This window comes from Caloenas nicobarica, chromosome 1 (genome assembly GCF_036013445.1).
Source record: "Caloenas nicobarica isolate bCalNic1 chromosome 1, bCalNic1.hap1, whole genome shotgun sequence".
Lineage (NCBI taxonomy): Eukaryota > Metazoa > Chordata > Aves > Columbiformes > Columbidae > Caloenas > Caloenas nicobarica.
This window is the reverse complement of record NC_088245.1, coordinates 29,429,894-29,456,135: the sequence shown is the minus strand read 5'-3', so window position 1 is coordinate 29,456,135 and position 26,242 is coordinate 29,429,894. Positions and strand designations below refer to the sequence as shown.

Genomic DNA, 26,242 nt, shown 5'->3' with positions numbered 1-26,242 from the left:
AGTCCCCAGTAAATCACATTTTTAATGATAGGCTTCTAGCATCTATTCCCTGCAAGTTTTTCCAAACAGTTCTGCACTCACCTGACAGTAACTTCATCAGTCTGTATTTGTTGAGTTTGCTCATGAAACAGTCAAAAGACTTTTTTAAAAAACTGCAGGTCTAAATAGTGCTTTGTCATGACAGCTGTTTTTATAGTTAGAAGTGCAGATTTTGGTTTTTGTTGTTTAAAAAAATAGCCAAGTCAACACAAGTCTTAACACTGATGCAAAAGCAACAGAAAGAAGCAAACCTGCTGGTCTAGCTTATTTTGTTCTAACAAGAACCAGAACAGGCTGGCATTCATTGTCTATACAAAGGTTCACCAGCCTACCTATGCCAGCAAAAATTAAGAGTTAGGACAATTATTCAGGGTAAACATCATCTTATACCAGTTTGATTTTTGTGTTGTAATATAAATGAAACGAAATAGAAATGTTTGTTTCCAAATACCATTTGCTACTGTATTCGGTTTTCTAAAGATATATAAAGAACATAAGGGAAGGACAGTTGAGTGTTGCAGGTTTTTTACACCACCACTCAGGGGGATCATTAACCTGTATGTGGAAGTGACAAAGTTTTAATCCCTCTTTCCCTCCCTGCTCTTCCTCCTCACTAATTATTATATATGATGTTGCAGTGAACAATAAAACTAGCCCTTTACAACGCAGCATGTGGTCATCAGCATAGGCTATCATGTACTGCTTTTACAGTTTCTCAAATCTGGCTATGTGCTTGTTTAAATCAATAACTAATGAAGAAGTAAAATAATAAGTTTTATCTCATCTGGTTTGAGCATTGATGACAGAACAAGGATTCTTCCAGTGGCTTCAACTAAATAGCTAGAAAGACTTTCAAAATGGGAATGCTGCAAGAAAATATTTATTCTTGGTCCTGAGGCATACGCATGGCTTCTCTAGTGGTTATTCTGCATTCTCTGATTTACTTTATCAGGTGCTTGTTTGTAAGAGAATACAAGAAAAATGAAGAAAAGATTAAAAAGAAAACATCTTTTTTTTTGGTAACTGTTGGAAAAAACATTTCTCAGGTTCAGATCTCAGAAAAGATATATCTTCAATGAAAACCAAAAAAGCCCAGACTATGCTTTCTTCAGCAGGAATACACTAGTGATTCCCAAGTATTTTCAGCATTTCATTCCCAAATTAAACTTCATCTAATAAATCAGCTACCTTCCTGCTGTCATGGTGACAGTCAAAGCACTGAGCAAAAGCTTTCAGTGAAGTCCATGCAAGTCAAGGTCTCTTCCATGCAATCATGCACCCAGACACAAGGAGGAGCAGCAACAAAGGGAGCTGCCATCTGTATGGCACCTCTTGGAGCTTTGAGAAGGAACGAAACATTGCAGAACATAAAGTCAACCTGAAATGTTCTGGTATCCAGGCATCCAGGCCTCGGTTTAATCCAATACACACAGAACTGAAATGTATCCCGCTTTTTCTACTGATATAAAGCTCCTGACCCCTTGGCTTTGCAAACTGAAAAGGTACATTCTATTATAATTGAAGCTTTCTACTGAGACAGAGCATTTTACTGTCTCTTACCGGGTAGATTCTCTTAATATCAGTTCATGCAGCAAGGTCCAAACTGGACGCTTGCTTAAATGTTTATTGTGTAAATCTTGTAGGAACTACAAACAGAAAACAAGTGAGACACAAAGCCAAAAAACTTCAATACACAGGCTATCAACTGTTCCTCCCCTGTCCACAAGGAACATTATCCTGTCCTACAGGGTAATAGAGAACCTTGCCACAAGCTAAAGGGACACTGTTTACCTGAAATTAAAGCACACACAGCTCTACTGAAAAGTTTCACATATTAGTTGACAATCAAACTGTAAGAAAATATCAAGCAATGTTCCATGTGAATCTGCCCTGTGTCCAGTACAATTCATTTTTTTGTAGATAACCTGACCATAGTCAGTACTCCTCTTAACTGGCCTGCAATGCCAAGTTGGGGCAGGGGTGGGAGGAGATGCTGCAAGAAATCACAGTATTAGAATTCAATATGATTCCAGAGTGTAATTTAGTAAAGAGAAATACAAATACCAGCATTCCCACAGAAGTAATGAATAGCACAAATATAAGAAAACAACTAACAACTTAGGAAGCCTATAAAAAAAAGAAACGGGCAATTTGGGATCACAAATCAGCATAAACGAATCCCACATCAATTAAAAAAACAACCCAAACAAAAAACCACAGAAACCCCTCAAATAGGGTCAACAGCATAAACAAGATTTTACTACAACCTCAATAATATTTCTTTATTTTATTTATCCCTGACAAGGCCATTGGAACATTCTGTCCAGTTTTGGGCATAGCTCTTCACAACAGATTCAATTCTCTTGTAACTGGGATAAGGATATACAAAACACATCCAGAAAAAGGTCTATAAAGAAACACATAACTAGGTGTTTTAGTTTTGTTTTGGTTTTTTGAATGAAAGGATAAGAGATTGATATGTAAAGGAATGGGTTTCAAGTATTTAAGAGTCTATGGTAGAGAAAAAGGAAACTAGCTTGTTCTAACTCGCTCCATTTCCAGAAGCCACAGAACAGCTCAAGTTGCCACCAAGATATACTCTAGGTCAACTGTTTCACAGTCATTCCCCCCCCGCTTTTTTTTGTTTTATGGGTTTAAAAGACCCATGTAATGAATTTAAATTTAATGATACCACATCTGCTGTTCTTTGCTGCTTCTTGCTCTGCACTTTGTACTCACCTGCAGGACCTACAGACTGGCACACATTACTTTTCACTTGTCTAAAGTCATTCCCAAAGGCAGGACCACTGACAAATTCTCTTCCCAGTTAGACTTCAACAATATTTTGTTTTATTCTGCTGTACAGATTCCATAGTATACCTTAGATGCCAACTGTATGTAGGAATCCTGAGTGACCAACATTTTGCCTCTTTTAGTTTATTGTCCTCAAGGATTGAAATAGTTTAGCTGAACTCACTTCATGACTTTACAACTAGAATAACCCAAGAAAAATTAGATGTTTATGACTTACAGGAATTTTAAAATTTAAAATCAATTTAAAACAAGTTTCACAGAGGTTAAAATCTATTGCAGGAGATTAAGACTTGAAAATTAAGCACCAGAGATTTGCATTTAGAGATCAAATACTATTATATGCGCAAATCAAACCAAAGTCCTGAAAATTAAACTTGAGCTACAGTCACTGCATTTGCTCGGTTTAGGTTCAAATGCACGGAAAACTACTTCATAGGCTTACTTGCAAACAGCTTCATTATTTGAGGGGGAAAAAAAAACGTTGCTTGTTGAAGATATTTTAAAAAAAAGGGGTCACCTTATAACAAAACACTTCATAAGCTTTATTTTTTTTAGTTAGTTGGAACAGTAAGACAGTATATGTTTTAGGAAGCAATAAATCATTAACACGTTATAGAACAAAACTTTAAAGACCAAAAGAAAAAAAAGCCTAAGCCTTGTATTATAAAGAATTGCAAATAGAAGCGTGCAACTGAGTCTTTCAAGTACATGAAGATTTACCTGCAACACCATTCAATTCGGCCTTCCCCTTCACAAGTTTTTGCCCAGTGATTATCTGCAAGGTTTTTCATCGCCACAGCATATTCACAGAGGGTTTCCTCATCCTCACAGTGCTCACGCCAGATCTTATCAAAGTCTCCCACTAAACAAAACAACAGGGAAAAAAACCTGCACATTAGATACAAAGTGTCTCGTTATCTCCATGGCAAAATCCCCATCTTCCAATTAAAAAGTTACGTAACACACCAAGAGATTACTTTACCTGCATATAACAAAAACAAAGTCCCCTTTCTCTAGTCAAAGACAAAATTCCAGGTTTTGGAGAAGGGGCTATTGGGTACTTGAGAAACTAGCAATATTCACAGTGTCCTTATTTCGTTCAGTTTGTTGTGTGAAATTCAAGTCCCTGGGAAGTTTTGCTTTGAGGTTTCTGTGCATGAGCATTAACATGACAAACGTTTTAGAAATGTATGACTGAAAGGTTTCCTAGTAGCATTCATGTCCATGGCAAATACATCCAAAAATGCCTAAAATGGCAGTTTAACCTAGATTATAGATTGCTTTGGATACATTGGAAAAGGAATTCAAGCCTTCATTGATGTCTGCCTAATCTAGACAGTCTGGATGAGTTAGCTTCTAGCGGACAGTACCGAAGAGTCAAACCAACTACAGTCAGAAAATCACACCTAAATTTGTCTGCTGATCTCCAGGGGCAGATTTATTTTCATGCTCTTCACCTTGCTAAAAAGTCTTGCAGGTTAAATTCTGGTACTTCCAAGTAATTAAACATCATGATTTTCCCTCTTTTGCTGCTAAGTATCCACTTCTCCTAGCTTGCTTTATATAATGTACTGCTAAACAAAAACAGGATAAAGGCTATCATGGCTAGCCACAATTCCTATTGTGGTTTCTACAGCATGCAAACGCTTGGTATACCTTACTAAAAGGACATTTCTGCCCTAATACATGCTCACTGGTATGATCTTCACTAATTCCTCCTGTGTTTCTTAATCACAAATGTGTGCGCACATCTAGTATAAATATATATAAATGTGTAGAATAAAAATTATCTACTGATTCTGCACCTACAAGCCAATACAGCTAAAAACAAGTTTTCAAGAGCAGAGCTACACTTTAAGCTTTGACTAGGGCAATCAACATGCATTTCACAACGTGGTTCTAGAATCAGTTTTTGCAGCACCTTCATCTTACAAAGAAATATTTTAAAAGTGTATGAAGCATAAGCCAGCTATTAATGTCTGCTAAAGCCTGAAAGTAGCTTAGAGTATGACCTGTCCTTCTCGCGTCAGTAAGAGATTCTTGTTTCTAACCGACTTAGGACAAGTTCTTCAATATACTTTGTTTTAATCAGCAGTATTAACAGATTTCTTCCAGTGGCAACCTTTTTCTCTTTTTCCCCTCATGTGCAAAGCAATAACAATCCCTTACCTCACCTGTCCTTCACTTAGAGCACGACTGGGTACGATGGACAAGTATAGATATTTGTATACTGAGAAGATTTAATCCAACCATCCAGGTTACTCCCTATTTAAGTTTGGTTTAGGGATGTCACAGCAATTTTCTCCTGAAAAATACTCATTTAGCACACTCGTACAATCATCAAAATGAGTCATGTTTAAGGTTAGGTGTTTATACTCCCTTGTGCGAGATGGCAGATCAGATGGGACTGGACATGATTTAGTTTTAACAACATAGTGAAGCTATGCAAGAAATCACGTATTCTGCTTACTATTAAACAAGTATATATGAGAAAGTTATTAGACTGGACAAAAATTACAGTATATTTGAGTGGTATCCCTCATTATTTCCCAAATAACTCAAGTTTAGAGACAGATGCTTTATAAGGAAAGGTGCTGGTGTTGTCACCAGGTGACCACTGGAGCAGAGAAACACCCAAGCCACAGCAGGCAGGTCCCGTAGGGGTTTCTGCTAAAACTTGCCAGTTTTCAGAGATTTCAAAAAGGTCTTATGTGGAAACAATCATACAGGACAGAACATACTCTATTGACAAAAGAGAGCAAGAAACGGTATAGACAGTGGCCTACCAGCAAAGGGGGCAAAACAAGCACAACTCTTACAAATCTTTATTTCTTGTGTCAACAAAGCACAGAGCCCATGTAGCACCAAGCCAGAAAGCACTAGTCAACTTCAAAGTGTATTCTCAAAGCCAATAAATTCTGCTGCAATTTAGATAAAGTTTCATAGTTTGTCTGCCACAATACTATGAATCTCACTGTGTGCTCCAGACAACTGTGAAATGCTCGAGTGACACGCAGATGCTAAAGTTTTGTTTGAAGAATACACAGCTAATTAGAAAGGAAAAAGTAAATAAGTGAACACTCACTGATCGAAAACATCATAAATACAAAATCCCAAGTTTAATACCATTCTTCTTTTAGTCCATTACTTCATTTGGTCTATTCTTAAGCAATTATTCTATTACCATATATCGCTTTTCCTTAAAACTTCAGAAATAAGGCAGATGGGGAAGAAGATGTTCTTAACTAGTCAGTCCTTTCTTAGAGCACTGTCAATACTGGGTTTGAGATGATGTCCATTTGTCTGTCCTTTCATTAATGGAAGTTCCAAACCAACTGCAGGTAAGGTGTTTTCTTAAGATGGGCACCATTGGGCAGGGGCTTCCAAAGACGCATCTGAGGTCCAGTTTCCCTTGGGCAAGTTATCATAGTAGTGAGGGTGTTTTTTTTTGTTTTGGGTATGCGTGGGTTTTGTCGCTGTTTGTATGTGTGGTGTGGGGTTTTTTGTGGTTTTGTTTGTTTGTTTGTTTGTTTGGGTTTTTTGGCCACCCCCCCATTCTTCTCCAGGGTGAGCTTTGAGAAGGCACAGACAGGTGCATTACATTTACAGGAACTTTAATTCCAGAATCACGCTCCAATACTGAGCAATTGAAAATGCAAATAATGCTTCCTATCTGCTGAGATTTTGAAGCATTGACTGCAACAGGTCTGGCAGCATCCACTTGCAAACCGATACCCAGAACACAGTAAAGCTATATATTAATTTTTTTCAAACAATACATTATAATCCACTGTGTATTAATTTTTCAAACAATACATTATAATCCATGTGTAAATACTGCATTAATTCTGGTGGAATTAAACATTTATTTATAAATCATTGCTTGTGTAACCAAAAAGGCAGTAAAATACGCAGGCAGGTTTCACCGTAAAACTAATGGCTACTAAATAAATAAGATAAATAAAATCTTCTGTTAAGCATTCAATAATGCTGTAAATTAAATATAAGTTTGTGCTAGGTGAATCTAAAGCAATAAAAAAAGCGTCTTGCATCTTTGATCGCATCTTAAAAGTGAATATTTGATTTTCTGCATTAAACTTTTCCTCTAATGTACTCATGACCATACCAGAATACAAAGTTTAAGGCTACTTGACACTTTTACTTAGAGATCACCTTTTTTAATCTGATTTAAAACCTGTTTTGAGCACTGACTCTTCAGAGATCTTCATACGTTGCAGGTGTCCATCAAGAAGCCAGTTTTGCCAATGTCCAGCTGAAAAGTGTGATTAGCAAGACTGGCTCATAACGGGAGTTTCACACATCTCTCAAATCACTACAGTGACGTTATTTTAAAATTATTTAACGTTTGCTCTCCTCTGTATCTAGAATTGCATAGAAAATAAATACCTTACTTACTTTTCACCTTAAAAATTGACTATTCCTTTAAAAACAAAAAAGTCCAGTGAAAAATGACTAACCAACTTATAGGTTCTTTGTAACAGTCTTTTTCTAATGCAATAACAAAAATCCAACGCTCTTCATCTAGAACAGATGAATCCCTCTAAATAGTTTCTGCCCACATTAACATTGCCAGCAGAATAGCCAAATCATACCCCCAAACTCAACCACAGAGTAATCAGCAGTTGCTGAATCCTGTCACAGAGAGAACAGGTCAGGCATGTAGAAGTTATTTTTAAATGATCCTAATTACAAGATGGTTTTAATTGTGGGTAATAGCACTAGACACATAACGTTAGCCGTAAGTTTCAACAACTGACAACATTTTAATAAAGAAGAAAGAATCACACAAGTTCAGTAAGAATCTCCCTCATTCCAACATCTGTTTACAAGATCTCAAAGGTCTCTGGCACAGTGTGAGAAGAGCAGGTTTGCCATTCTTGGTGGGACCATCCTACACCATAACTGTTCTCTCCAGGCAGTTTATTTTAAGAACAAAAATGGAACCATCCACCCTATTTTTAATTTGCCTATTTTAAAGACATTTCTTTACAGAGTGTTAAATGGAACTGTCATTTAAGGTACATTTATGAAATACATAGAAAAATTTATTAGCCAATTATTCTTCAACTTCTGACAGAACAAATAATATCAGTTGGTATTTTAAACAAAACACAACCCTCTGTATATAAAAGAAACAGAGCTCAGTTTTGCTAAAGGCAGTATTTTTCAATTTGGAATGGGATAAAACTCCCAACAACTAATTTGACTCATTCTGTTTTATCAAGCAATAAAGTAGTTAAGTCATACAGAGTTAAAAGTACTATCTGCACCCACAAGACAAGTTTTGTAATTACTATTTTCCTCAGTTCCATCATTGCTCTTCAGAAAAACAGTGCAGTCATCTCTGACAATCTCAAAAACAAGTACAAAATACTTCATCCATGACTTAACAAGATCCTGCAACCCAGAATTTAGCTGACACCATGCACTTCAGCTTCAGGTGGATTCAATAGGAGTTTAGGTCTTAATCAGCAACTCCCCCCAAAAGAAGCAGTTTTTTAACACTGGAGGAAAACTGGAATTAGAACAGCCATTATTTCCTTTTGGAAAACAACAATTTTCTGAATTCAAAGTAGCTGTAATTGAAAAAAAAAAAAAAACAAAACAAAATAAAACCCCTACAAACACAAACAAAACCAAAATGAAAACACAAACAAAAACCAACCAAACGAAGCCACACAAGAGTTTAAGACTTTGAAGTTTTAGCTATCTACATGCTAATATAAATTGGTAGTCTAAAAAACCAGATTCAATTCACTCCCTTTTCAATATTTCTATTTAACAGCACATTGCCTTACTATGTCTACCTTTGATGGCTCTGGTAGCAGAGAAAATAAGCTCAACACATCGACAAACAATGAAAGACAAGCAAAAGTGACATGTTCATATTTGCAGAATAGTTATTAATAAAGCTCTTTAAATTGCTCATCATAAAAAGCAAACCTATCCTTATAGTTAAAAAGTATCCATGACAATGCTGGATAACTTCAGATGACAGGCTGCTGGCCATAGAAATGCCTAGCAAGATCTTTGAGCTTTCTTTTTTGTTGTTGATGGCAATGCACTGTGGAATGACAAAAATCCAACTCATTTTCAGCCTCTTAAGGGGGCCTCTCACTTACTTGCTGGAAACAGTAAGCTGGTTTCTACAACAGCCTAACAGTAAGTGGGAAAAACAACCCTACACTGTCCACTAGGCCCAAGCTGAAATCAAATTCCTATGAATATCCAACTAAATCTCCTCATTAATGTGTCAGTTGAAATTTAGCTGTACTACTAAATGTCTGGATACTGCAGCAATGATTAATAAAATTAATTACATAAGGAATATCAGCTAATACTATGCTATTTACAACTTTCCATCTATACAAGATAAACTAGAAACTTACTGAACATCTGTCTTACTAAAACAGCATATCCTGTATTTTTTTGAAAAACATTACGTATTTTGGCCTCACTGTTTTCCAATTTTACATGTCTAAATACAGAACATGAACTTCAACTTGGACAAAGTTCAAGCAGTCAGAGCTAATATTTCTCTTCTCTTGTCTGACGTTTGCTTTACATTTCTTAGGATTTACCTGAAATATTTCACAATAAAATCTTTAAAAAAAAGTGCAAGAATTGATTTTCTCTATCTCAAAACCAATGTTCTTCCCTCCTACTCACATGGAAAGGATTCATTTGACCAAATGCAGATTTCTACATCTGACCTGTCAGGTACACTTAGTATCTATCTGTTTACGCTAAACAGACTCCCAGGGTACAATTCCTCTTCTATCTAAAGCATCTAGTAGGGGTCAGCTTCTATCACCCCAAGGAATGATCTGTGTCTCTGATCCACTATAAATCTCCAATGGCTGTCATGCAAACAGCATGGAGCCTATTTAAGCAGTTTAAGTCTAATATAACAGTTTAATATAACAGTTTGAGCAACTACTGCCTCCAGGTGTTGGTTATACCCTACTGGAAACCATCACCCTTCTCTTCCCCAAACCTGACTTTGTGGAATGGACTATGTGCTGCACCTTAAGGACACCAGTGCAGAGATGAACACATTACAGAAACTATTGATTCTGGTAGATTTGTGCAAACGCAGGAGCAAAAATTGGAAGCAGGTGAGGCACAGGTATAGATTTCATCATGCAGACCCTGCAATAAGAACATCTTCCATGCCAAGGCAATAAACAAGCAGGGAAGGAGGTTACATATAGATGTTTGTTCAGTGCATTCAAGTCTGTGCTGTAGCCAGTGGGTTTTCCAAATTTGTCGGCTAGCTAAATGATACCAATTATTAAATACCCCAAACTGTAAAATATTATGGGATTTCTAATGTAAGTTTCACTGCAAAACTGTGGTGTGAAAACTGTATGGGCAATCTTAATACTTACATCAAAAAATAGCTTCAATTTTAATTTTAATGAAATTGAATTTAGTTTCTATTGCTTGAAAAGGTAACGGTTAGTATTACAAAATGTCTCCCTCTTCCAAGAAATGAATGCAGGTGAGGAAAGACAAATGGAGATCTTGAAAACTTAGGTTTAGTTCTACAGTAAACCAGTTATATTTAACAAAAACGTGTAACAACCGTTAACTTATCATGTAGAGTTCAGTGACAAAGTTTTCCTGTCCTGTGAAAAATGCCACTATTTCAAAATGTTTCCTGTTTCACACCAGGAAGAACTTAAGCTCTCTCAAGGTTTTTAATGAAAAACATGAAAGAGGAAGAAACCATAAAGCAACTGACTTCAGAACAACACTCTCACATGAATGTCTAAACCACCCACCTATTCAGGCTACTTGTTATCATCAGGCAGGTCCTGTAAATTCTTCTGAATTTTCTGGATCTGAAAAACCTCTTAATAAAGTCATCATCCATTTCTTTGAAGTTTCAACAAATCTTTCTTTTAAGGAATCAAACTCCCATGTAGAAAGATTTCTATCAGCTTATGTCGTACAGTAACTAATACCAGGACAAATACCAGTTCTTTGTGATTCCAAGCTTGAACAGCCTTAAGAGGTATACTGAAGGAGAAATGAAATGCTTAATGAACACACAGCAAAATATTTCATAAAATACCTTTACAGACACCTCGGCATTTTTTTTCCATTTGGACTCAAAGCAGGATTTCTAGGCAGAAGTAGAGGGTCTTGTAAATAATCTTTCCAGACTACATACAAAACCACCTATAACGAAGGGTCATGCTGCACAGAAAATGTTTTCTTGATAAATACAGCTCTGCATGACTACAAAGGTAATAAACAACTCAGAGCAAAAAAAGGCCACCTCTCTCTCCGGGAATGGGATTTTTATCACGGTAAAAATTAAACCTACTTGGCTGCCACAAGCAACTAGAAACAAACAAACTAATGTCACATAGCAGCTGTTCAATAGATCATGTTTAGTTCCCTACGAACCACTAAATCTGCCTTTATGAGCTTGTCTGTCAGGCTTGACAGACATCAGCATCCATGCCACATACGCAACATACATGCACATACGCAACTGATACAACATGCTCCAGCCCACAGCTGCAGCTGCCTAATGCATAGAGGAAAATCCTGTAAAATTTGGGTCACCTGTGGTACCAAGCAACAGAACCAAGAGCAAGGGGCTAAACCAAAAATTGTTTTTTCCCCCATCTCCATGTTGTAACAGGCTAGTAGGAGAAATTCAAGCCTCATGAAAAACCCTAATTTCTATACTTTGTAAGTGCTTGTGTCAACCATGCAGAACCCTGAAGTTTCTCATGAGTGAATAACTGAGCACTTGAGAGCTGTTTCAGCTTTTGGATTTTACCCTGGTGTGTAAGATAACTAAGATTAAACTAATTCATTTTGGACAGGAACCAGGAGTAAAACTTCAGAAAAACACAAGTCTTATGCTAATGAGAGGCACTCCTAAGCAAACACATTACACCTCAGAGTGTTTTCTTCTCACTTAAGGAAGTCTTCTTCATGAAGACAAAGTTTAGAGGCTAACCTGAGGAATGATGTGTATTTTTAGAAACCACTAGACAGGCTTTGTCTGTTTCTATCACTGCCTTAAAGTAGTCTGAAACAACATATTAATGATTAGCTAATCTAGTTGACACATTCACTCAGTGTGTACAAGGACCAATCACCTTAGTTAAAAAAATACACTATTTTTCACACTGAAAAACCCACACTCATTTGTTAAACTTCATTAAACCATTCTAAAATATGTGGCATATACTACTACTGTAGTATTCAGAGTAGATAATTTTATCTCCCACAGGAGATTAAAACAAACAAACAAAAAAAATAGTATCAATCGCAAAATCTACCATGGCATTTGTGATTATACACTTCCCTTCTTTATTTACTAATTAACAGCAGATAGGATGTAAGGGGAAGGGAAGGAAATCGAAAAGGATGAAAAGGAGATGAAAAAGGAGAACAAATATAAATATTCCCACTAGAAGTCACACTAGATTAGTAATACCCTCAAAAATAGGAAAAGGTAAGTACTAGTCATACCATAAAAAAGTTTAAATTGTTAAAAAAAAAAATGCACTTCAATGCAACCTTAACAGAATTTAAGCTGCTACATTTCAAATACGGCAAGTGCTCATCATAAATACACCGGCATGCTCTGGGGCCATTATAGGACACGAGCCACAGTACAGAAGTACGTAAAAAATCCAACAACCATACTTACAAATAGAACTGGTTCAACAAATGCAGAATTTAAAAAAATAAGCCAAGATTCAGCTTTGATGAATCAAGAGTCATGGTTTTTCACATCAAACCCTTTAGATGACATGATGCTGACTAAGCTTTAGTAATCTCTTAGTAACCACAAATAAATTGTGATGCATTCCTAGTTAAGAAATATTGCTCTTGCACTTTGACAAATATGCAGCTTTTTCAGAAATGCGTTAGCTTGCAGTTTTGAAGCATATTGTCTCTCTTCCACTGGCTCATCTTCAAAAAAGGAGGGGAACCATCGTGAGAAATGAAACAAAATTATAACAATGGTGCCAGTTATAAGCAAGTCAGATAATACCCTGGCTTGCCTTTTCAATTGCTTCTTGAAACTCAAGGCTTGCTAACATCAGCAAGGCAAATGAATTCTCAAATAAATCAGCTTATTAAAATCAAGCCTGTATGATTTCTATCAACAAACATCTCGGTGTGTCAAGGACGTGTCTATTTCCCTTCAACACCTCTAACAGAAGGCAGTAACTTAATATCATATTACAATACCAAGGGCTTTCTTAGACTTATCCACCACATAGCTTTCAGAAGGATACTCAACATGCTTTTCCCTCTACCAAGAAAATTAATATGCAATTCTATTTAGTATCTACAGATAAAGCACCGAAGTCCACGCAACAGCAATTCTAATACTGTTTGCTTATTTAGACAAAATGGAAACTAACTTCACATAACTCTAATAACATAAGAAGAGGCAAAGAAACCCAACATCAAGAATAACAAAAAACCCAACAACAGAACAACAACAAGAAGCAAAAAAATAACAGTACAAGATTCTGCAATAAAAGAGATAGCTCTGTTCCCACTTCACATGGAGGTGGGTACACTGCACTGTGTAGTCAAGAGGCTTTCCCTGAATAATAAGCTGTAAGCATATAACCAAGAATGTATTTTTTTTTCTCTTTGCTTTTTAATACTCAAGTTATAATTCAAATCATACCGAGAAATTACAGATCATTTGTTGCTTTTTTACTTCTCTTTAGCAAACTGTCACCTCTGATTTTGTCCGGGTAACATACTTGTCAGTCATTGTTGCCAAGTATTAGAAAACAAAAATATCCAAGAAAAGATCCTTCAGAGGTCAATCATGTCCTAGTATTACAATTTCAGAATGACATTGAAAGCATTTAGGAAGGAGATTCTCTAGCTTGCTTTCAGAAGCATAGAGAAATGTAGGGAGAAAAGACTCCAAAGATAAAATTCTGAAGCTGAAGGAACCTAACGTATGAAGTACTACAACCACTAATCGCCAGTAACTTGTGAAGAGTACTTACTACTGGATGAGTAGGTAATGGGTGGAGCCCTCCCTGTTGCATAGATGTGATGCGATGAACTGTTTGTTTTTTAACTCTCTCCATGAAAATACATACCATGTTGCCAATTCAGAGCCGCTAAAAAAAAAAAATCACTGTAGAGTTTTCACTAACACACGATTTACAGGACATATGAAATAGAGTAGTACTGGCTCTTTTGCTTAGCCACTTAAACTGAAGATAAAACACAACTTACCCTTGCATACTAACTTGTTCTTTGCTGAGAAGTGGGCTTACATAGACTTCCATGTAATTTAGGCTCTCATCTAAAAAAAATCCAGTTGCTACAGAGATTGCTCGCATTTTTTTTTTTTTAAGTTAACAGTGCCAATGTTTGTCTGTCTTAATCTGCAGGGACTCTGAAATAACAGACAAAAATGAACTGCTAAAACCTGGACTCCTTTGCCAGGATTTGAACGTTTAATCATCCTGTGTTCCTTCACTCAAGCACTGGGAGAACAAGGGAGATCCTCCCTCCAGTGTTGGCTCACCAAGGCTAAAATAAACAGTGACTCTTGATCAGTGCCTCCCTTCTGAAGTCCAGAAAGTAGAACAACCTTGTTACTTTAACAGAGATGTCATACACAGACATAGAGGAGAAGCAAGAACTAGTGCCAACAAAAGGAAGAGTTCCCATTTCATGGGTATCCGTCTTGAGGTATGCAGCAGGTCAGTAAAGAGCTGGGGGCTCACTGAAAGAGTGAACGGATGATTTTTTTTGTAGCCTCTACTACAAAGGTTAGACAGATCATTATAATCAATTTGAGGAGACTACAGACTTCAGCAAACAAATCTCAACTCTGACACTCATCTGAAAGCATTTCTGGGAGGTTTTAAGCATTCCAATACCACTCATAAGAACCTTGCATAAGAGCATTAATATTGATGACAAGGTAGATTTTTTTAAGGACTTATAAGAATTTATTTTCGGTTAGTGCTCCAGCCTGAAGCATTCCTCCACGTCTGAAAGACAGAAGGCACAAATAGTTCACAAAGACCTGTGCCACTCCAGATTGCCATTCAATCTCTCGGCATTCGGGACCTGCTGTCCTCCCCACTCCTGCGGATTTCCAATCTGGAAAACACTGCCGCACAACTTGGAAGCTGCCTGTGGTGAAAGGCCTCGCTGCAGAGCAGCACACTGAGCAGTACCGTCGGGCCGCACGGACCCAAGTCCATCCCCAGGTGCAGCAAACCTCCAGCCAAGCGTATGCCTTCACCTCGCAGCATCGCCCGTGCCCACCAATCCTCTTCTCCTACATCCCACGGGCAAAGCTCCTAGAGATGCGCCGTGAGCCCTCCTGAGCCAAGGGGTCTCCCACTGCCAAGAGCCCACGGAAAGCGCCAAAACCTCGGCAGATCCGACCGGGGCTCCTCGGCGGCAACGGTGCCCCGGCCGCCCGGGGAGAGGCAGGAAGCGAGCCCGGAGCAGCTCCCCGCTGCCGCTCCCCCGACACACCCCCTCCGGCAGCGGTCCGAGGCCCAGCCGGCCCGCGGCGCCCCGGTAGCGGCTGGGGGGCACCGGGCCGCTCCGCCTGCGGGGGGACACCCCGATCCGCGCCGAGACCCCGCGGAGGCGGCTCCCCTCCTCCCGCCGCGGCACGCCGGCTCCCTCCGGGCCGCCCCCCGCTGCCGGCCCGGCTCCCGCCGTGAGGGGAGCGGGGCGGCCCGGCCTGGGCGGCGCGGAGGGGGCGGCCCCCTCCCCCGCGGTTACCTTCCCGGTACTTCTTGCGCAGCCGCCGGTGGACGCTCTTCACCACCCCCGACAGCTTCTCCTGCTCCAGCTTCCGCTCCTGCTCCGGGGGCGGCGGCGGCGGCAGGGGGGCGGCGGCCCCGCCGGGCCGGGGCTGTGGAGCGGCCTCCATGGTGTTACCGCTGCTCCGCCGCGCGCAGCCCGGCTGAGGGAGGCGGGAGCGCCGCGCGCTGCGGCAGCGCGAGCATGCGCGCCCGCCCCGCCCCGCCGCGCAGGGCATGCCGGGACATGGAGTCCAGCGTGCCTCCTTGTCTCCAAATGGAGACACTAGTGGCAGATTCTTTCTTGTTTGAATACAAAAATGTATGTACACTTGCGTTCTACATAAGAGCCCAGTGGTAACAGCAAAAGAATAGAAGACACATGGGACCACAGAAAGCACAAGAGGGAATGTGACTCTATAGTGCAGAGAAAACTTCCCATGAAGAAGAGTGACAGCCCTTAGAGATCTTAACATGTTCCATTTTAAGTGTTTGATGAAATACTTGTACAGATTGAAGTTCAGCAGCACAACCCAGAACCCTCTAATCTCCAGAAGAGCCCACTTCACCAACAGTAGAGTGAAAAAAAATCACTGTGATGTATTCTGTCTTCCTCTCTTATAAAACCTGCACTCCCGCTGCAGCGTTTTTGATTGTGTTAAGTGTGACACAATTTCAGACTGGGGCGCACTTCTGGAAAGCTACAACTCTGGATTCCAAGCTGAGCAGAAGCCTCTGGGGTGCCTGGCGTCTGGTGGCCCCTGTCGGCCTCGCGGGCACGGCGGTGGCCGCACCGCGGAGGTGTGGGTTTAGCTGTTTCCAGCAGAAGTTCCACACTCCACATCTGGAGTAGGTCACACTGCGGTGCTCAATCAACTACTGGGAGAAACCGGGTGAAAAACACATTAAGAAGAGAATACAGGGGCAGCGCATCACCCAGGGCACCGCTGCGGTGGGGGCTCCTCTCTGCTCCTGGCGTTTCCCCAGTTCACACACGACCCCACGGACACCTGTGAAAGATCCGGGTGTGGATCCCCCTGAAGCAGGGTGACAAAACCCGTTCCCCACCTACAAAAGACCTTGCAGAAACAAACCGGATTCAAAATAAGGTAAAATGAACTTTGGTAAATTGGTGTCCATGGTCTGGACAGGTGCATTTGAGGAGCACAGTTTTGTACAGGCTTTTTTCTGTCTTCATGGAGCTGCTGGGCCTGTTTCTCAATGGAATACTGTTTCTGACATTATTTGGCTGGAAATACCCCTCCAGAGCAGGAGCAACACCCGCAGCCGACAAAACTGCCCTGTAGAGGGCAAGACCGTCTGCAGCTCTCCCCGCCTGGCTTCAAGCTTTCACCAAACCCAAAGTACTTCGGTTCTCTCTTTCAGTCCATGTTGGAATTAGGACAGACAAAACCACTCCTCACGAGATCATGGCAGGGAAATCTGCCATGGAGTTCCTTGCTTGTTTGACTTGGCCAGAAACAGCTAATTGTGTTCTCTGAAGATGTTCAAGAACATTAAGGAGGTAATTGCGGGTACAATTAAATGGGTGACAAATCTGACTTGGGTAGGGTCAAGATTTCATCCTAATGAGAAGCCAGTGACACATGCAGCTTTATGCAGTGAGGTGTATAACAGGTCCTGATCAGCACTGTGTCCATCCTGCCAAAAAGATTTTAAGAGCTAATCACAGAGCACGGTGGTGTTCTGCTTTTCTGATAAATTTTTTGAAGGTGCAATTATCAAGACAAAACAGCAACGTCCGAACAAAAGCTTTTTATCGTTATTGACTGCAAAGACATCCCTTTTTCACTTCACTCGGAGCTATGCAGGCAAATACTGTATCACACATTTCCCTGGAAGTAGATTGTGCATTATGACTAAAGGTCCAGCTTTTTCAGTACTATCCTTTTTCAGTAAGTGCTCAAAAAACTTGAGTGTAGTTTGGGTCTTCCATCACTATATTTACATGCCATTATGTATTTTATTGTCAAAATATTTCAGGTTTGGGGTTTGTTTTTCTCAAAACACAGGATAGAAGGAGAATTTACATTTTTGCTACTGACATCAGTACTAAGAAAGGAAAGTATAGTGACCTAGTTATTCTTTTAGTTATGTTTTTCTTTTAATTTTGAAATGGAAAAAAATGAGCATGTGTTAACTAAAAAAAACACCAGTGTATACTAATTTGACTTGGAAAACATCCAAAAATCAGCTTCTCTTATGGGTTATTGTATTTTATATTCACTGAACTGATCCATGAAGTTAAATCTGAATTAGAAAGAAGACTTGGTGCTGGGGTTAATGACAGCTTTCTGAAATATTTCTAGTTTTATATGCAAGTCCACATAGGAAGAATTAAGACAGTGTAAAAAGACATTACATTGGTAACCTTTTGGTTAAGGAGCAATCTAGACGATTGTTAATGTTCCTTTCACTTTTGCATTGTGTAGGATTTGGGGAAGCACAGAATGAAAAGGAAAAGCATGAGTCAATCTTCTGTGTGCGTCATGAGACTAGGAGAGCACTGAGGGAGCCTGATCAGAAGAGCAGGAGTATCAGAGTGACAGAAAAGAGGTGGAGGAATTTGGGGGTTGCCTAACAGATACTGCTGAGGCATCAACCCCTCCCACTCATGAGCCTTCTCTCTCGGAAGTGTGGGGTACACAGTCAAAGTGTATCTGTAGTTTGGAAAATTGGAAATTTAATGGTAGAATTGGAAGACTGGGGGGAAATTGCACTTATGTGAAATACGCTCTCTCAGAATAATAATTGAAAGTTACTATTTTAATGATGTTTTCATTGTTATTTTTCAGTTCTCAGGGATTCTTTCTAAAACTAACAAAGAGGTTTTAAATATGAAGTGGTTTTAATTTATCATGATTATTTCAAAACTTACAGTATTAATCTTATGCATACTTTGTTACCATGACTTCACACTGTACAGTTTTTACATGACTTTTATTTAATAAAAGTTAATGATGCTGATGCTTTATATTTTCCATATTTCAATTACTTTCTGATATTTTAAGAAATATGACAACAAGAGAAAAAATCCAACTCAGTACTTTAGTGTACAGACTGCTTTCATATCTAGGTGTATAAGCTACCATTAAAAACCAGTGAATAGAGGAGTATCAAATTTTTAACATAAGTGGTTCTATATGAAAATAGACAAAGATATAAAATACATTCTTCCTTCTTAAAGAAGTAACTTAGAAGTTTAGTTTCAATAAGCAAGTGAACAGCATTTACCAGATGTCAAGTTTTTCCAGGAACAAAAATGAAAGAGTACCCGAGGAAGAGGCTTTATGCTTTGAGGACACACAGATACTTACCTCAGAATATGCGGTGGGAGGTGGCTCCCAGTGACGGACTTCAAATGCAAAGCGGTGGAAAGAGGCGCTTCCCAGGGCGCTACACGGAGATACCGGGGGGTGGTAGAGCGGGCGGTTAAAGCAGGACCAGTTCTGGCAGGCCTGGAACTGATGACCCAGTGCTCTGTCGAGGCCAAGAAAAACACCTGTGCTCAATACATTTCTTGAACACAGCACAGGAGGAGCCAAGAAACAAATGAAGATGGACATAAATCTTGTGATTGTCCCTGAGGCGCAAGAGCAGAACGAGCGATAAGGTGTGTGCACTTACTCCAAGGGGATAAGACAATAAACTACCTGTGTCCTGATGGGGAAGATGGAGTTTGACCACCTGGGAAAGAATAGTTTTGAGCAGTTAGGCTTACTGTCTTAAGTGTAGAAAATGGCCAAACAATCCTCTATGTATTAATCATTTTCTTAAACAACAACAACAAAAGCCCACAAAACCCCAAAAAACTACAACAAACCCAAACAAACAAAACTATTTAGGGCCAACTAGAGCAGTTTCTTTTGACATTTCTGCAATATTTCAGAGCCTGTCACTTTTCATTAGTAGCTTTCAAAACAAAAGCTTGAATTCACAGGCCAGGAGGAGGAATAACCCCAGCCCTTTCCAGTAGTCAGGTGGCTGGAATATTCACTGAGATTCTGGGAAAACCAGTTCACATCCCCGCTCTGCCCAAGGGGATCCGTACCCACATCTTCACTACGAGATTATACAAAGTGGAAGTGATCTTCCTTCCTGAGGGAAGAGTGACAGCAACCTATATTTTCAGTCTTTCTCCTCAGGGACGCTGTGGAAGAAAAGTAACATAAAAACTTTATGGGCTGCGCAAATCAGCAGTGCTCCACTCCCATCTCTCTTTCAGTGGTACTTCTCACAGCCAAGTCTTCTGAGCCTCTTCATCCCTTGTGTCTTATAGATGCTGGTTGTTTGAAAAGGAACCGAAAAAATGGCACAGCATCAAAGAGAAGAAGCCTTTCTAGACAACACATTCTCTCCAGTGTGGTGACATCATCATAAGTCTCTAATGTAATCTGCAAAAATATTACCAAAAGCATGTAATTATTTTAATGGAATACCGAAACACTGTGGTAATTTAAAATAAATAAAGGGTTCTTTTGTCAGATACAGAACTGTTTTTGCTACGTGCATCCAAAGGGAAAGCAAACAGGCAGCAATAGCATATTTGGGTTGAGTTTAAGATTTTTCTTCTTCTCCTCATTGTAGAGTCCTATAAGCCACAAAAATAAGATAATTTGATTGAAAAAGTGGGATTCGCATTCCTGAATTTGCAATAAGGCAATTATTAAGAGCTGGTCCATTATTACACATTTCTCCAGACTACACACTTTAGTAATTTAGTAATTAAAACTACATGGTAATTAAAACTACTACCCCATAACAATAATTTTATAACTACAGATCCTGGATTGCATTCCTGGAGGTGGACACCTCTAAAAATAAGTTAACATCAGCAGTTCCATTACTCAATCCCCTGTGTATTTTCGTGGAAACATAGCCTTGATATTGGTTTCAGTTTATGTCTGAAGTCCCAATATTTACAGAAATGAGCATTTTGCTTCTGGAAAACAGAGGTTTCTTCTACTGAAGGACCAGTAAAAGTTGGTCCTCAAGTAGGCAGAGACACCCAACTTGGAGAAAGTGGCTGAGAAATCCTTCACACATGGGGGCGTATTGTGGATTCTAATTATGTATCCTCAAGACCACGAGAATTAGATACCAATAGGAGATGTTATTTATTGAAACTGTGTCTTTTGCTTGATAGCTTGTGTTGCAATAAGGTAGGAATAATTTTAACCGTAGCCATCATTTCTGATAAACAACACATTAATCGCTTCCATTGTGGCCAGCAGATACCAACTGTGTCTGTCTGTGGAAAGGAGATGGTTCTTTTGACACAGCAGGGAAAAGTTAAGACTTTGTTAATCCCTTCAGTCTGTCACTTGTTTAATAGTAAAGTGGGAATTAAATTCCATGGAACTAATGAAACGCTTACTGAAAACCAGCAAAGTTTATACTTGAGTTATTCTGAATCTTATGTGTATGTCTAGAAAGTAAAACGATCCTTTAGTGCTGAGAACAGATAAGGCATTTTTCTAATAAATGCTGTACTTCATTGTACAACTTCTTTGCAACATAAGCATCACAAACATACTTAATACTCTATTAATGAAGATCACTAAAGGTAAACATAACTTATTGAAAAGTAATTCCAAATTCCCTTAAAAATCTGTTTTTTTAATTGATTTTAATCCAAGCACTGAACACGTTCCTCTGTTATTTGCCATGTGTGAATTACTAAATGAAGAGAGTCAATATAATTATTGCTTTAAGAAAAACTACTAGGTACTATTTCTAGATTGAGTTTCATCTTAGCTGACTTCTTGCTGCCATAAAAGATTAACTCATAAAATCACTTTGATTTAGCAAGAGATGTCAAAACATCCAGCAGGTCTAACTGGTTTTATTCCAATGTCAGTCAAAATAGTATGTGGTTTGAGCACTGATTCATGTTTCTGTCAGCTGCTATGCTTAAACTTGCTGAGTAATCAATTCAGACGCAGTAACTTCAAGAAAAATCAGTACTAGTAGGAAAGCTTTTATGTTTGATTATTTATGAGTCTGTGGAACCTGATAGCCTTAAAGATGTTCTCAATTCTTGGAATTCAAGTTCCAGTCTTGCTGTATGGGTCAAATATGTATGATTCCAGTTCAGCTCAATAGCAATGTAGCTGTACATTAGGTCATTTTCATCTTGGGAAATCCTGCAGTATCTCTGTAATCTTGCATTGCAGGTATGATAGCCTGATTCATAAACTAAGATGACCTCACAGTCTGATTGGAGTTGTGGGTGCAAAAAAGCACCGAGGGAAAGAATAAACTGCATGTGAATTTCTGAGACAGGAAAAAAAAAAAAAAAGTATGGAAAATACTCTATTCCCGTGATGCCATGGATAGATCAGGGTATGCTGCGTCATTTCACTTTTGTCTTTTTTTCCCTTCCTGAGTCCTGAGAGGGTGTGGGAGAAGATATTTTGGGTATCATTAGATATGACCTATAAAGGAATACATCTCTAGTATGCATAAACTATTCTTGTCTATTCCAAAGATTACCCAACTCCTTTTAATCTCTCCTGCCTCTTGAATACTGTCATGTGGTTTATTTGGGACTCTACTGAAGTTCAAGTCAAGTTTTCAGTTAAGAAGATGAGAGAACAACAACAAAGTCTATTCATACGACATCAAACGGAGCTCTATCTTTGGGACAACATATTGCGGGCGGTATAATATGCTTCAGGAAGAGCAAGGAATGCCAAAGCTCTTACCCTGCATACACAATATTCAGTGCACAGTTCATGTTTAAGGTTTGAGTAAGTCTGGCCTCAGTGATGCTAATGCCTAAGATATTATCAATAAAATTAAAAGGTTTCATACTCTCTTCATTGGTTTGAAGGATCAGGACTTAGGAACCTAAAGAATGGTTTTAGGACAAATGAAACTACGAATATGAATGCTGTTTCAGAATTTTTGACAGTAGGCACACAAAGGTGTACAATAGTTTTCCCATACGAGCACCACAGATAAAGATTATCTACTGTTAGAAGAATGGTTTCTTTTCTCCCAAACATCTAATAAAACAACTGTGACACAAATACCATGAAGTGAGAATTCTCCACACTAGATTTTTAAAATTTTTTTTCTCCTACTACTATGGATTAAGAATGATCTGATAGCAGCTGCCCTGAGGTATGAATGAGACTACAGTCTGCAGAAGAAGAGAGCTATTCTGAAATGCTTATTTAAAGATAGGTAGACTTGTGATAAAATCAAATAACCATTTCAATTTGTTGAGGATACAGTGATAAAGTGTTATGTTCAAAGACTAGGAAATAGAACAGAAAGGTACTGTAACAGTTAATGGAGATATACATTTCATACTGACATTCAGATTTTAGTTAAGACTTGAGGTCTTTCAGATTTCTGGCTAATAAATATGTCTATAACCTTTCTCTATGTGTAAGAGTGTTCTTGGACATTAACCGTTTTGTTAACTCCTAGGAAAACTTTAGACTAATAAGCTTCCATTATTGAGTGCTATAATTATGGTTGAGATCTTAAGCCTTGTTAAAATAATGAATTCTCACACACTGAAAACATTTCAATAATAATTTAAAATATGTGTGTTTGAGCTACATGTAACAGAAATCATTACATTACATGCAGGTGAAAAAAATAAAAATGTCAATCAGCAAGGAAATACACATCTACCTTCAAACACGCTTCTTTCAATTCCCGTTGGAGGTTTCACGCGCGGGGGCCGCAGCAGCCCCTCTGCCCCAGCCCACGCGGGACCGGGAGCTGCCATGCAGGGTTTTTTGCTGCTCTGCCGTGTTTCCCCTCCGTGGCAGGTCCTGTGTGGCTCCCACCGTCTTCTCCACCTGAGATTCGCCCCCTGACAGCAATGCTGTGCCAGCCATCCTCCTCAGGCCTCATCCCCTCAGATCCCTCCAAGCTCCAAGTCTGACTTCTGCCACCCATTCCTGTCACATTTTCCTGCTGTCCTGTAGGATTTCCACAACTCGCATCGCTTTGTCACTGGGCACAGCTTCAGCCTCACTAAAAGCAGTAAAGGGCAGTACCTGTGCTGAAGCCTGAAGAAACATGGAGGTGAAATAGCTGCTATAAACCAATCTGTCCAAAATAGAAGGTGGCAGCCAAGTTGAGGAAGGAGGAGACACATGAGGAAGAGCTGCCATCTGCCTTGTGGCAAGGCTCAAATGTCTGCTGTCAGAAGAGATGGCAGCGCTGAAAACCAGAACGGCTCATTTACCCAGGGAGGATGGGGTGATGTGGAAATGCAGGCTGAGGGACACATCCAGCAAACCGTGGAGGAGACGCACACGTGCAGACACACACAAAGTTAGGGTAGCCACCAGAAGCCATGAAACTCTGCAGTGTGAGACCTACAGCAGTTCTGTGCTTTCTCCCCGGGCAGCTCCAAAACGTTCCAAAGGACGACTGTGATCTCACTGGCATCCTAACAGGAGGGGGAAGAAGCATCTCCAAGCCACATGGCAGCCTGCACCTTCACCTGGCTTTGGCAGAATCCCAGCTATACAATCTGAATGGCTCCATAATTACAGCCACAACATATTTTTCAGTCCCTACAGGTGTCATGTCTTTTTCACTAATTAAAAAAGGGGGAAAGAGCTAACTGCAAATACTTAATTTCTTCAGAGTTGTGGTTGTCAAATGGAACCTATGTCTTTACAGAAAACATAGTTCTGCTTTGCAAAAGCAGCAAAATTTTGCTGGGGATCCAGTACTGAAGTGCTCATATTTGCCATTTCTGCTTGCTCCTTGAAACACATTGCATGCAGATACTCTTTGTCAGAAAAGTTTTCAGACCGATGCAAATGCTCCTTATAAATGTTGATGGCGTCATACAGAAAAATGACATTAAAACGTTTTTATAATAAAAATGTCTGTTTAGGCTACTCACTTTTCTGCACTGGTCACCAAGGAAAAGACATAATTGTGGAAGTCGTAGTGACAACATACGGCAAAATGGGGACAATAATTTGCCAGCACACTGTAACATAAGGAGGACATAAGAGCCAGAGGCAGAGCTCCTGTTTGCTGGAATGTGAAAGGTGGATTTTTGCTGAATGACTCCTTTGAATCCAGGTGAAATGGCTGTCAGCTCCCAGGTCATATGCTCAGCAAGAACGTAATTTCGTATTATAAAGTGATAATATTTGCCTCTTTTTGGAGCCTGACGTAATCAGCAAAATGCAGCATGAGGCTTATCACACAGCCTAACAGGTACTTGAAGCATTACTGTCCTTGCCTTTTCAGAAGCTAGAATGGTCTCCTGGAGGCTTTTCTACATAAATAGAAACAGCCTTTTCTTAGAAGACATAGAAATAATTCTGAAGCATCAAAAAAAGTAATCGTGGCCAATTTTCTTATATAACGCATGACCTTTCAAGCTCTGTTTGTACTCATAAGGGTAAATTTTATCCATCATTACTTAAAGGTCCCTGAACCAGAACTAAAAGCATGACCAAAAATATATTTAAAAAATATTTTTGAAGCCTGCCTTTTAATTATATTTTTTATATTTGTTTGTTTGTTTGTTTGTTTGTTTTTGCTCGTCATTGTTGGTTTTGTTCGTTTGGCTGGGTTTGGTTTTGGTTTTGTCTTTGTCTTTTTCCTGAACAATATTAAAATCTGTGTGAAAAGTTGGAAGAGATTTTTGGTTTTAAATTATTGCAGGTTGTACTTCCCCTTGGTAAAAGGCTACCTCAATTTTTTTACCATTCAGGCTGAAGTCTAAAGACCCATAGATAAATAGAAAGATCTAGCTGACCTTACAGTCATTGGTGCGTTGTCCGTATGTGTAGTTATTTTTACACAATTTGCTATATCAAAAGAAGTTGCCTGTAAACCCAGCTGGGTGGGACAAACAGAATTCTGTCGCTCTGTGAAGGCTCTTTTAGAAGAGGAGCAGCTCAGATTAGATGGTAGAAAGACACTAGTTTGGGTATGGGTATTTGAATCACTTTTGGTGAGGACTCCTGGGGGCACTTGGAATTTCACCCTGTTCCCTGATCCAGCATGAGGCATCGTAAGAATGCTTGTTGACAGTTTTATTCAGGCTACCTACAAATCTCATTTATTTTATGTCCTTGATGTTGTTTAGGATGCCTAGGATTACCTAGGACGAGGTTGCATTCTTGGTCATGTTTTATACCTGATGATTTTCCTTAATTTTAGTCTGTAATTTGTGGCAGCCCAGCAGCTGCTTCATGAACTAGCCTTATAGTGGAGGCGGAAACCCCTGAGCAAGAGGCGAACATCCAGCTGTCAATAGCAGCTTCTGTAGCCACCCCAGTGAAAACTGGTGGAGCCAGACCGCTAAGAGAAACAAGACAAATGGCTATTGTACTTTAAATTCACACCTGACTTGATTGCTTTGCAATAGCTTCTTCATGCAGATGAACACAAATGGGACCCTGGCCAATTTTCTTTTTCTGGAGGCATCTTTTGCTCCCAGGGATTGAATGGATCTGCCTACATTAGTGGTTAAGAGCACTACATAAATATTTCTATGATGTGAATTGCCCTTGCCTGTGAATCTCCTACGCCTGATGTTCTTTAAGTCACTAAAGGCC

General features: G+C 39.4%; 1 protein-coding gene across 1 annotated transcript in view; it reads right to left on the bottom strand.

The window, feature by feature from the left end:
• The window catches only part of BMT2 (base methyltransferase of 25S rRNA 2 homolog), a 37,058-nt gene extending 21,189 nt beyond the window's left edge, over positions 1-15,869 (bottom strand). Inside the window, 3 exon segments of the mRNA XM_065645392.1 lie at positions 3,574-3,715; positions 15,643-15,817; positions 15,819-15,869. Coding sequence (XP_065501464.1) covers positions 3,574-3,715; positions 15,643-15,817; positions 15,819-15,869 — 368 coding nt within the window.
• Between the last annotated feature and the right edge of the window lie 10,373 nt (positions 15,870-26,242).